At 42.9% G+C, this 14,010-nt stretch overlaps 1 protein-coding gene across 8 annotated transcripts in view; it reads right to left on the reverse strand.

The window, feature by feature from the left end:
- Positions 1-14,010, reverse strand: part of AKAP13 (A-kinase anchoring protein 13) — a 217,853-nt gene that overhangs the window by 54,020 nt on the left and 149,823 nt on the right. For all 8 annotated transcript variants that reach the window (XM_075100605.1, XM_075100604.1, XM_075100603.1 and 5 more), the window contains 2 exons: positions 6,498-6,579; positions 2,546-2,682 (listed from right to left, as the gene is read on the reverse strand). In XM_075100605.1, coding sequence (XP_074956706.1) covers positions 2,546-2,682; positions 6,498-6,579 — 219 coding nt within the window. The remainder of the gene's footprint in view (positions 1-2,545; positions 2,683-6,497; positions 6,580-14,010) is intronic.

Consider the following 14,010-nt stretch of genomic DNA (forward strand, 5'->3'; position numbering starts at 1 on the left):
GCTAAAGCTCTCTGAACTTGGCAGCTCATGTTACACAGCTCAGCGCGTGTCCTTCAGAGCAAAATAAAAAAAAAAACAAAAAAAACCAAGAGACAAGCACAGGAGGCGGCAACAAGAGCATGCACCAAACACCAGGGACAGTTTAAGGTACCTACAGATTTTGTGACTCCACAGACCCCAATCCTTCATGGTCCTGGGACAGAACCAGGGCTTAAAATCTGTAATTTCAAGTGATGGCTATGGAAGCAGCCTGAAGACCCTGGACAGACAATGGCTTGTTCTTCCTAAATTCCTTTTAATGTATTAAGCAGTTAACAGAGGAGGAGTGATTTATACAATAAAAACAACCCTAATAGATGAAAGTTCAGCTGTTGCTCCACACAAAAGGGAAACAAGAACAGGACTGGTAGTAACAACAACCATCATGACACTGAAAGGTTCGAGATCCAATTTTTGTTCATAACTATGTTCTTTCTCTTCCCAATTTGATATGGAAATTTTACTATTTAATAGGCTTATAACTAGCCAACTACAACCAAGACATGCATCTTATATTTTGCAGAAGAAAGATTATATCCAGCACTGATAAATATTTTTAATAACCACTAAAATAACTAGTTTTTTTACCAGCTGGGCTCAGTAGCCTAAAAGGAAAAATACTGAATTAAGGAATAAGCTCGCATCACTAAACTAGTGTCTCTGGTCCTTCTAGAAATAACTAACTGTAGAAAAGGTACTCAGATAAATTTTGAGAAAGGAGACATGAAATTGAGTTAGTCAGCAAAGCAGAGACAAAAAAAGCAACTGAGGGTGAGATTAGCTCTGAATAACTTCCTAAACTCAACTCAGGAACCTTTTGAACCCATTTGTAGATGAAGTCTGCAGTCCACTGCATAATGAGAACAATGCAAAGGCTGCCAAACTAAGAAATTCCCTTTCTACAAAGAAAATAATTTCCTCCCTCTGCTTGCTCTCCACTGGCAATTGAAGATCTGCCTTCCCCACCACCTCCTCCTTTTCCCTGCAGCATCCCTACTACACTGCACTACCTATTCTTTTTAAGTTTTAATTTTTCTTTCTCACATTTGGAGAATGAAACTTTCCACATAAGAAAGGGAAAAAGCTAAAATTCGTACAACAGAAAATTTACTGTGTTCCCACAGCATTCTTCTTCCACGCATCCCCATACAAGCATTAAATCAGGCTCAAATGGCAGTCGGCTGTCAAAATTTGTGCCGCTCTATGTGAGAAAATTGAAGACAGTCTTCTGCTCTGCCAAACAACCTTATGTTCTCACAATCCAGGGTCCCGCATCACTTAGAGTAAGATGGGAAAGGGTAAGGCTGGTGAGCTCTGTGCCCTACCACATGCATTAAGGATGACTTTATTGTTCATTTATAGCACATGAGATCACTTAACCCGGGCTGTGGTGTTTCCCGTCCCGCTGGAAAATATTCACCATCATTTGATTTGATTTAAAGAAAACAGAATTTTGTTTCATTAAATATATTTCTCTGAAAGCAAGCGTGAAACCTATTCCAAAAGCTTAGTTTTTCAGAGCAGGAATTGTGCCTGCTCATACAGGTAAGCTGGAGCTGAACCTAAGCAGGTGATTTCATGGAGCCGAGACTAACGTGATGGCTGCTCTGAGGAAGGTTGACATCCTCTTTGATTTTGCATCACTCTTCTTTCCGGGTGCTTTCTCACCCTCTACTTATGCTAATAAGAATATCAATTACCAGCAAGACAATTCTTAAAAAGGAAAACCTAATCACCCTCTGAATAAATTCAGGTTGCTCTGCTGCAAACGGCAGAAGACTGACGCTGGATCAAGGCATCCCCTGAGCAGGAGGCTAGTCTCTATCTCACTTCTCACCTACTCCTCTCCTCCGCTGTGAGCAACACAAAGGGCACAGGGATGACTGAGGTTAGTAATGACTTCTGTTGTTGATTTTAAGCAAACGTGAAAACATTTTCCTTCTACTTGCATGCAAAAAGGCATCGGAGGTATGTCGCCTAGGCAACAAAACTATTCATTGGAATTGGCCTTAAGTACTTAGAGTGTTTCCTTCCTCTCCAGAGAGTCACACTGAATTTACAGAAAAACATTGGTTTCTCTGAGAATTACAGTATATGATTCTGAAGGTGTCAGCACCGAGGTCATTGTCTGCTGGAGAAAAGCTCTTTGTTACATGAGTTAAAGATAGTTTTCATGCCATCTGTGCAATGTTAATGACCTTGCAAGAAAACCCACCTTTTCAACTGTTCCTCTAGTGCCCGATTTACTTTTGGACAGTCAAAATTACTTTCATCTTTTTAACACTGGGGGCTGCATGGTTTTTGGAATTCTGCTGCAAGTAAATACATCCCTCATGTTGCTGCATCCGAAGAGAGGACCAGATCCTTCCCATCTATTCCGTTCCAGGATAATCGCTTCCAGGTTTCTAACTCACCACTGAGACCAAGATGATCTGTGTTTGCAGTACAGGTTTATCGAACCAGGCCTTGGAGCGTTTTGAGCCATACCCCAACCAGGATTTCCTACCTTTCCAAAGACAAGGTCTTCCATCCCATCACCAGGCAAGGGGAAGAGGTCAGACTCGCTCCCGGACTCTCTTTTAAGGACACCCTGTGACGAGGCACAAACGCTACTCAGCCCATCCTCCAAGAAATTCTCACATTCTGCGGGAGCAAAGCAGAAAGGGTTACGGTCTGATGCTTTCTGAAGCATCTACGCATATGCGCAGTACATTCAAGGATTTAAAAGCAACAGTAAACACAGCCTTATAAATTCTGTTCACCTCCCAAAACCGTGCCTGCAGATTTTAAAGGAATTTATTCGAGAGTTTGAAACGCCTTTTTAACGCATCAGAGTACATGGTATGAACAGAAATTCTGCATTAAACAGCCATATATGCTTGTAGCTTGAGGTGCTGGTAAATATGCTATATATCAGGTACCCCACACTAAGCATAACAGGATGTTTCCCATCGATTGCAGCAACTGCAAAATTAGATTCATATTCAACAGATGTAGAAATATAACTTGATATTTGCTTTCTTTCTCAATTAAAACCAATCGATTCTCTCTAAATGCCTATTTAGAGGGAAATACTATTTCATTCCTTCTTTTATACTTCTCCCTGAAAAACACACTGGTATGACTTCTATGGCCAGCTTTACTTTTTTAAGATTCAAAAATGCAGTGTCTTTTTAAATTCTGAAGCTTTCGTAACTCCTAACATTGATACATAAGCATATTGCATCTATCCTTCCTAAAATGCTTCCAGCTGTTTGTATCAGGGTGATGAGCAACGCAAATATAGACTACAGCCACCGAGAAAGCCCTTCCTTTCCAAAAACCTTAACAGACATGTATTTGCATCAGTAATGCCTGTATATCATTTCATTTGTTCAGCCTTCAGGCAAAGTATTAACGACAATTTTGGCAATAAGTGAACATTCTTTTCTCCCAGCTCAAAATATTTTCTGATTATTAGTATTTTTAAAAAAGAGAAAGGTGTTCTTTTGCAACTCGCAACAGATTCAAAACATGCTTCGCTCCCTGGAGAGGAGCCAGGACAATAAAATATTGGTTCACCCTTTAATTACACCTGACTAACTCCATCCCTGGCTACATCAACCTTACATATCAACACAATGACAACCACCTTTTTCCCTTCCCCATCTTTAACCTGCTCCTGACAGCAGCTACGAAACGTGCCAGCCACAGCCCAGCTGAGGGGAGCAAGCCACTGTTGGGGGAATTAAAGTGAATTTATTGATGGGATCGGGGGCGCCCCCATTTTGGGCACAGGGGAGCCGAAACGGGTCGGAAACCCCATTACCCTGCAGAGGAGTTTCCACACTGCAGAGAATTGGAAAAGCACTTATTGGAGTCAATGTGGCTGCTCCCCGGTCCCGTTCCCCTTTCGGTAAACCTGGAAAATCTGAACTGCTTTTCCATCACCAAGGGGGAGGAGGGAGGGGGAAGAGAAGAAGGGGGAGGGAAGGGTGGCGGGGAAAGAAAGGAAAGGCAAAGAAGAGATGGAGAGGCTGTAAGGGAGCGGGCCAGGGTGCTGGCCATCCAGCTGGCAGCCGGCAGAGCGTGTCCACAGCCCAGACTGAAAAACAAAGGGGCTCGAGCCACGTTCCAGTGGAAAATCAGCGGGGACGGTTCAGATGCGCCAAGGGATGGATACTTCACCCTGACGATAAATCATAAAAGGCAGCAAAAGGCTCTGCAGGAGCCTCCATGGGACAGAGGAGATGAAGCAGCAGGGAGGGATGATGAGGAGCAGAGTGATGAGGATCCACAGACCCCCCCAGATGCTCTCTTCCCTCCCTGCTGCTTCATTTTTGGTTGTTTGGGGGTGTCTTCCCCCCCCTCCTTTTCTCAGTTAGGACATTGGGTTTGTTTTGACTTAAACAGCACAGGCATTGCACAATGCTGAGCTCCGTCTCCAACACGCGTGACCTGGCGAGCCCCAGTGACAGACAGCACTGCCATGGCACGGGGACTGTGACTCCCATCACACATCCAGCCCCGCTTGCTGCACACGCTGGACTGATAGCGCTGCTGTGCTTATCTGCTCCTCTCTGTGGAGGTGCAGGTGAAAATACAGTGATGATGATAATACACTTCTGTGCATAATATGGAGGCAAAAAAAAATTACATAGTAAAGAGCCCTAGGAAGAAAATTTCCAAGCAACTCTTTTACGTACATTTTCCAAAGCCTTGTCTTCCAAGACAGAGCTGAGCCCTCCAATTCCATGCTGATAGCTGTGTATCTGCCACGCTCCTCCAGGCGTTTCATTTCAAAACCACTGACAGAAAACGAGACACTACGGTTTCTGGAGTTACCTTCTAAGATTTGAGGACTCTGTCCTTACAAGCCATTTCAGCAGGATTATTCAGCAGGTGAAAAAGATCTAACTCCCTATCAAGTTGTGTATTTTTAAGTTAGCCACATTATGACAGCTGGTGGGTTTATTGCTGTTAGGTGTTGCCAGATTTTTCTTGCCCTCTCTACGCTGCACAGCACTGCAGCGCAGCTGCATGTGCAATAACAACATTATTTCTAGAAAGGCCAGAACCTGCAGAGCCCGAGATCTTCCCACTGCTTCACTCCAACCAGAGAATACATTAATCAACTTAAAAAACCTGCCTCTTTGTGCTTGTGTTACAGACATGTATTACTATAATTATTAACATATATTTGTATATACGGCTCCCTGATTATGTAATTTATATTTCTATAAGTATATTGCATTAGATAATGGATAAGTATCTAACTAGTACTGATACATATGAATACATGATGACAGATTTGGCAAGTCAAATGAGTGCATGTCATTTTGCAGCCAAAATGGAGAGCAATAACTTCTGCCTGGAGTGTAAAATTATCATACCAAGAGGCAACGAATTCAGGGACACAATTAGTAAAGAAACAACGTGGTGATACCGCAGGTTCTCCTGTAAAACACTCTTGAAACAGCTCTTCACTGTTCTAAACTATTCTAAACACAGGACTTTTTTTCTTTTTTTAATAAAAAAGCGCTTATTTAAGTTTGATGGGAGCTAGAACTTCTACCTAGGTTGAACCTCTTGGGTCAGTTACCCAAATTATCCCTTCTTAGCCTACACTCTGAAAAGACTGGATTTGAATTTCACATTGACAGTCTGGGATTCAACCTGTTTTTCTTTCAAGTCTCTCAGACAAATGGAAGGAGATGCAGGTGAGATGCCTGCTCATAATGAGCAGGGCAGGGCAAGAAGTGTCCCCTCTATGAACAGTCCGAGCAAAGTCACTGTTCAGGGCCCTGATAAATTACTCCATTTGTTTCGAACATGCATAATTCAATGAAAGGAAATGCTTTTTTTCTTATCTTGGACACCAACCCCTCTTTGAAACTTGCCCAGACAAGATTTTCTGTCCCAGTGGGAAAGCCAGAAAGCACCAGCCAGCACGCAGGGCTGGGAGCTCGGCATGGCTGGTGGGCAGGGTGTGGGAACGATGGCTCCGAACAGCCTTCCTGCTTCCTGAGGGCTGGAAATCATGGCAGCTTTGGGGGGAGGGGAAGGGGTGTGTGTGTGTAAAATCAAGCCACTGATTTAGATCTAAATATGGATTCAGGACTTAAAATTTCTGACTTCTTTTTTCTTTTGTTTCTTTTATTTCTATTATCTTTTTAGCTAGAACCCATGTCTGTGTCCCCCACCACACTTTTCAAGTTGATTTAAGGAAAAAAAATTGTAATACTTAAGTACTTCAAATGCATAATTACTTCAGAAGGTGACACACCATACAGCTCACTGCAAGTGCTACAACCATGTGCTCGCAATGACTCATCACAGATTCATTACACATTTTCTTTAGTTTATCTATTTTACCCATCAAGGCTAGGATGTCAAAAATGAGAAGAAAAAGAAGGAAAGAAACGGTGAGGAGAACCGCAGGGCTGCTCGCCTGGAGCCACCACCGGCACGCTGCTCACCTGATGACTCCCGCGTCCGCTTGCGTTCCAGCAGGGAAGAATCGGGACATGGCTCCAGTGAACACCAGCTTTCACGGTTTATCTGAAAAACAGACCAGAGCAAATCAGTGAAAGGCCAATGCCCCTAATGTCCTCATCAGCCTCCTCTGCAATGCCGCTCTGCATCAACCAGAAAATATATAGTTATGGCTTAATTTTGTCCCAGTAACAAAAACCTCAAGAGTAACTTATGGCTTTTTTTTTTTTTAGCATCACTAAACAAAGCATTAAAATATGCCAAAAAACTTTTACTTCTCCGTGGAAAGTATGATTTCAAGATGGCTCCGGCTCAAGGCAGGAGTTCAGAGAGAGGATGAGCCAGCATTTAAGCTACTAGTTGAGGACTGAAGAAACCTGGCTTCAGTCCTCACTTGTATTTGTAGCGGGACTGCAGGCAAGATACTCCTCTGCTTTTATGCCCTTTTATGCCTCAGTTCACTATCTACAGAATAAGCAATTCCTTACCACACATATTGCTGCAAAGATAATTACCTTAAAGATAGTAAAGTGCTCTGATAACGTGGAAACGAGGGCTAGGGAAGTGCCCAGGTCACGGTGAGAACTGGAAGCACTTTGTGTTTGCATTAACTGGAAGGATGATGTTGTTAGAAACCCCCATTTTAACACTAAGATATATCACATGGTTTGTTTCAACATCAGCCCTTATCATCTCACCCTGTTCCTCACCCCTTCCACGACTTCCAGTCTTTCAGCAAGGGTGACTGATCTGCTCTCAGACTTTTCCCCCACCTGCTTCTGCTTTACTCTTCCTCACTTGGGTTGTGTTGTCCAACATTTAGACTCTGAAGTGTGCTGGACTATCCACAACCCTTGGCTCAGCCAACATAGGCTTCCCATCGTTTTTGTGTACAGCTGGTAGACTGGAAGCCTCTTTGCTCTCTCTCCTTCAGCAGCTCTACCATTCCTCCTAGCCAAGCACCTCTATTTGTCAAACACAAGCAAATCTCGCTTGGACAATCCCATGTCACAATATCCAGAGGTTGTTTCCCCTCCTGACCTGCGTCAACATACAGGATGTTGTATGTTACGTTGTAGCTAAAAAAAAGCCACTGAAACAGATTACTTTGTCAATTTTCTATGCCAACTATTTCTCCTACCCTCTCTTTGGTTCTCCTTCTCTCTCCTGAAATAACCTCCTTTTTCTTCTCTCTGTCAAATAGATAATTTTTGACTATCTACTTTTTGCTTCTGACCTGTCTTCAAATTTCCTCCACAATCCTGCTCTATTTTTGCAGTCCCTTGCTGGATTCTCACCCCCTCGACGTTCTCCTTTCTCCCATGTTATGAAATACACTCTTTTTTACTTTTTAGGTTTTTGTTGGGTGGTTTTTTTTTTTTTTTGTAATAAAGAAAAACCAAGGCTCTCCTACACCCTTGACCTGACTTGCGCTGCTTTGAATAATGACCCACATCCTTCTTCCCTTTCTTGCTGTGATCATAGAACTTGTTATTTGCAGTCGCTGGCACTCCTCACCGCTCTGGCTGCATCCCCCTGCCCTTCAGGAGAAGGGCTCCTGCCAGCACCTCCGCTCACCTCCTGCTCACCACACCGCAGAGTCAACCTCTGCTCCCCCTGACCTGTCAGCTACTTTCTACAGCACATTTTTCTTCCTTAGGCTTTGCCTTCCTCCATACTTCTGTGATGACAAAATGGGGTTGGAGGGGCCTTTGACAGGTCAGCTAGTCCCTTTCCATGCTCCAAGTCAAGCTCAAATATTATCTGAGAGGTCTTAATCCAACGTGCCCTTAAAATCCCCCAGCAGCAAGGATGCCGTGACCTTCCCCAGTCAGCAGCTCTTGCTGGGGGAGACAGGGAAGGAGCAGAGCAGATCCGAGAGGGGAAAAATAAGCAAGAATATCCCACGAGTGGCGAAGGAGACCTCGTGCTCCACCAGGGCCAGGTCTCAGGGTGACCTCAGCGCATGTCCCACACGGACATCCCTCCCCACCTCCATGCAATTTTACAGGCTATTTTTCTTAGATATGCATGCACTGATGTACACTTACTATCAGTTGCTCGCTGCCTCTGTTCATACATATGCATTATACACACAATCATCTAAGAACCCATTAGACCCCATAGGTATGTACATCTATGATCCCATCCTTCCCTGCACCTCTACTCAATGCATCTACACACACAACTGCTCGCCCGTCTTCTTTTTATATATGTTACATATAAAATGAGATTATTACACATACATTAAGTGAGAGATGGAGAGAGGAAGAGAAGCAGTCTGAAGTCTGAGAAAGGCTTTTGTAAGCAAATACTCAATGACTTCTTGTTTTTCAAACTGAGATAAAGATGATGAGTTTTAACTGTCACAAGGACAGTGGGTCACTGTTCGGCTTCTTTCAATGGAAGAAAGATACCCCCTGTTCTCAGCAAGGCTGAGAGGTATCTAACCGTAGCAATTAAACTTCACTGCAAAATTCAGACATACTTTTTAGCCTTAAAAGAGCTGTAAAGTCAATAAATACCACATTATGACTGTAAAGTCAATAAATCTCATGTTAATATTCTCTTTTCTCCAGCCAAACCAGAATCTATTTTGCAGCACACAGCCTTACATTTTATTAAAGGCAAATCTAGAGGTTGAGCCTGAACACAGATAGGAGGACAAATGCAAATGTGCTCAAGTCGACTCAAATGAAGAAAGGACCCATTTCAGATACAAAATCAAGTTCTGCCTCCTTCTGCCTGGCTTGCACCTAACTCCTTCCTCGTCATATTGAGCCTGGTCCTCCTCACTCTTAAACCAATGTACCTCCACCAAATCTAAGGGAACTACTGATTTATACTGCTATTGACTATTGGAAATTGATAATTAAACATCCTGCTCAATAATTAGCAGTAAGAAAGCAACATATGAGAAGGTTCAAGCCTATCAGTTGGTTGGTAACAGAATAAACTATATTAGGTTGAATTAACATTATATTTTTTCCTTTAATAGAACCAATTGAGTCATTCACTGAAAATGCATTATAGACATTGGCACTTTTTCAAAAAAGATGTGAGTATTTTTCCCATTACCCAGCCAGCTCTCTCCTCTGCCCTGTGACTTTGCCAAGTATTGAAAACGTCTGGTTTTTTTCTACTAAACAAGTAATGAGAGAATAACACTGAGATTTAAGGTGCTGCTTCAGATATACCTGATTATGTACAAAACAAAACATTAGGAGCTGAGTATTTATCTTGGTAGCCCTAATTCACGAATAATAATAATCATTGTCCTCATCAAAATACAAACAAAGGAAACCACTACTATACACAAGTATTCCATATGCCAAAAGGAGCCCAGACAGGATTTGAGGGAGGTTTACTGTGTGCTCTCAGGAAACTGGGTGGTCCACAGACACTCAAAACACAAACCCTGCTACCCACAGCCCAAGATGGAGTACTGGGCATCCCTCCTCACCAACTGAATTCTGCTCGTATTTACTCAGGACTAGCGACTGCAGGTACAGACAATAAGGGCTGCAGAGAAAATACCATTTTAATAGCTCCTGCACATCAGGGGTTGGGGAATGCACCAGTATGAAGAAATTCTAAATGAGATTGTCTTGGGATATTGCGGACAAGTGTGCACTGTATGCAACAATATTATTCCTCCCTTCTTCCCTTAGCCTCCATCTTGCTAATAGAAGCCCAACAACAGGACCACAGGCTGGTGGGCACAGAAGGTAAACCCCCCACGCATTTTCTGCCTTGCCCACACATTACAGCCCATCGATTCTGGGCATCCCAAGTCTTTGCGGTGGGAGCAGAGGATGCAGTGGTGTTCAAATGGCAGAAGGGAATATGAAACAGCTTCTAGGAACAGGGTTTCAATACACAGCTTTTGAAAAAACACCAGGAGAGAACCAGCTATTTTTCCATGCAGAAGTCTGAATCTGCTTATCTGTAGCTCAGACACAGAATGAATCATGGAACCACATCCCCAGGCACCAAAAACTGAATCCCGAAGGATTTGCTGTTTGCCTGTGAAACACCAGCCGACTAAATGTCCAAAGAGGGCTTTAGGACACCAGCTGGAGTTGCAAGCAGCAGACAGTTTGATTGCTCTTTCTGGGCACACATGTATGTATTTCCTGACTCTCAGAGATGTCTTCCTGCAGACGCTGAATTTGAAACTTAATGTGACTTAATGCATAAACCTCTTTGCAAAAGAGAAGGGTGGCGCTGGATGACCTGGGAGACAAACGGGACCGGGATGTCCTCCATCATACAGGAACGAAGAGTGACCCCAGCCTCTATTCCCTGGCTCTTCCTTCCTCTCCCCCTGCACGACAGTCTCGGCTAAGGAGTTCTCTAACCCCCTCGAGCGCTGATGGTCCTGTGCGGTGCCTGCCCATGAACACCAGAATCGGGACCTCCTTCGCATTAGGTATTTCAGAAATGTCTCCTGGCAGAGTGGCACGGCGGAGAGCTTGCTAGAAACACTTGCCTCGGGGGCCAGATGCTATCTCGTTCCCATGCACCTTTCCTACCTTTCCACCATGGAAAAGTCCTTTTTCTCTCCCTCTGGTATTATTAACTCTTCTTTCCTTCCATTTCACAATAAAGAAAACACGGTGACCTCTCAGGAAATCTTCTGCTATTTTAGAAGTTTGCATTTGTCAGCCTCACTGGTAGCGGTATAAATCACATCTCCAGAGCAGAAGGAACCAGATGATTTTAACTTTCATTTCCTAGCAAATCTCTAGGGATTCATCTTCCCTCCATATTGTTTTAACTTTGTCCTAAATTTACAAGTTTCCATTTCTCTCCTTCCCCCCCGCCCCAACTTCCAGACTAAGTTCTACCTTGCAGCTAAAACCAGATACCATTGCACATAGGAAAATATTTAGCAGAGTAATTCTAGCTTGCTTGGTGTCTCATTAGGTACCTGTACACCATACTGACCAATAACTGGCACTGGAAAGACTTGAAATATCCACTGAAGAACAAAACCAGAAAACAACCAATACTTAAATTCAATTAAAACTGATTTTTTTAATAATCAGGAATGATACAATGATTTTTTTTTTAAATTTTTAATGCAAATCTTTATTCTCTAGGAACTACCTGTTGCTGAAAATTTCCTGTAGGATAGTTTTCACTGGAATTCAATGTTTATTCTGAACAACTTTTAACTTTACAATTCCAATTACGATGGAATTACCCAGTTGCCTCTAATTCCTGAACTAGAAACTAAAGCAACAGTTGATTCTCCCTCTTCACAAAAACCACCTCTCAAGATCCCCCAAACCTCTTTCAAAAGGAGCATGAGGGATGGAGCACCTGGGGAAGGAATTTCCCGTCTTCCTTCAGACATTGATGCCACAAACCTCAATATACACAAAACACACACTAAGAGCAAAAATCACTGCTTTGTCAATCAGCCTGCCAGTCAATATTAAGAGCAGACATATATTAGTTTGCTTGCAAATTCCAGATTTATTTGTGGGTTTTTTTTTTTGTAAACTCCCTGTGTATTTTCTTAGATTTAGCGTTAGAGGAAGGTTTTACCGTGCAGATGAACACAAAGACCGTTCTCCAACGTATGCCGAAAGGGACAAGTGACAACACTTGCATTTCCACAATGATTTCTACAGAGATTTATCTTACAGCACCGTAAATATGCTACATTGAGCTTTTTGCTTTTACAGAATTGGTGACACCATATCAGGACAACATTTTTTCAAGGAGGTCCAAAGTGACCTCGTTCTCAGCAACAAGTGAGCAGTGCCACAGAGAACTACACTGAAGGATTACACCAGAAGGGGCTCCTACAACCACAGGACATTTTAAATGACTGAATAAATTAGCACTTTGTGGTGTAAGAGCAATGCTGAATTCCTAGAGTACACTTTTCCCCCTGGCAATGTCCCAACTGGGGAAAGGAACGTGTGCCCCAAGAACATTTTCCAGCCCTTGGCACTGGAATGTCCTCCACCAGCAGAATTAAGAGTCCTGGTAACAACAAAATTTAATTAAGCTTTAAAAATAAAAGCAATGGCTTTGCATAAAAAACATTTCTTGACTAACAAAGGAGCAAAATTCCCACAGACATGTATGTGCCTAAGGTGAAAATATATCAGTTTTATTTAAGTTATCCTTCCAGTTCTAATTCTACATGAGACACAAGCAGAAAAACACAGACATTGTCCACATCATCATAAATACACTTCTCTCCTCTTGTCCATTCAATAAACAAACCAGTGCAGACAGGTGCAGGATTATAGCGCAGAATCATTTTAGGGCCGCAAAGTTTGATGGGACGCTGCATGCCCATCATCTGAGGATGGTACTTCCCTCGGAAGAACCACCCCGAAGAAGAAATGAACATGCTTATGTGTCAAATAACCAAAAACATGAAACAAGAAAAAGCTTTATAAGTATGATAACACACAGTGGAAGAAACCTTAGTTTCAGTTAATTTGAGGAACGTCCCCACGCACTACTAGTTTAGGATGCTGCAAATTGCACTTTGCCTTAGGTGGGCAGGATTCATTCCAGAGGATCTTCTCCGGCGCTCGGGTAGCTACAAGAGAAGCCTCTGCCAGGGAGCAGAACAACTAATTGATAACACTGCCCCTTTAATTTCAAAATGCCTTAATTATTTTTATAACATTGGGCTGGTCTTAACTTCAGGAATAATGTTCTGATCTTTAAGTGGAAGCTGAATGGGATCTGTTCATCTGAAGAGCAGCTAAATCAAACCTCGTTTCCCCAGTTATGAAAAAAACTTACACCTTCTGCCTACACTTAACAGTTTGAGCATTCATGTACAAAGGTGAAAAGTAGACACAGGCAAGGAGCAATTATGAAACATTTCCAGTTGCAATTGCTCAGTCTCCCATTCTCAAAGTGAGCCCATTTCTTATTTGCCAACTCTGCAAAGCACAGCCTGTTCATCCAGACTTGAACGCCTGTCTAACTTCACATGTATTCGCAAGGTGCCAGCCAGTGTGGTTTCCGTATTCTGTCCCTAGATAGCTATATTTGTGGTAGCAGGCACAACATAAAAATGGGATCGGGCTGCCAACTCACACATGGGCACACTGAGACTTCCCATTTTGGGTCTTGGAATAACATAGTGCAGACTGCTTTACCCTGCACGTAGCTGCCCAGAGCTCAGCAAATTGTTGAAACAAGCAGATATCCAACATGCCCCACATCATCTCCCTCCTCTCCTGCAACGCAATTTTGGCAGGAAACATGACAGCAAATTTCTATGCCATTTCTGCATCATCCAGGCTTCCCTGTACAGTGACAAATCACTATGCTCAGTAACCAAGTTCATCACGCTCACATTGTTGCACCAGCAAAAAGAGCCTCAGTAAAGATGAAGTCCTGCCTCCAATGCAGAGGTTAGGAGACCGAGTTACCCACTGCCTCTTGCTTTTTCATATGTGGGGAGGGAGAAGAAACAATGCTAAAGCTAAAAATAATAGTGTGCATCAATGC

This window comes from Phalacrocorax aristotelis, chromosome 7 (genome assembly GCF_949628215.1).
Source record: "Phalacrocorax aristotelis chromosome 7, bGulAri2.1, whole genome shotgun sequence".
NCBI lineage: Eukaryota > Metazoa > Chordata > Aves > Suliformes > Phalacrocoracidae > Phalacrocorax > Phalacrocorax aristotelis.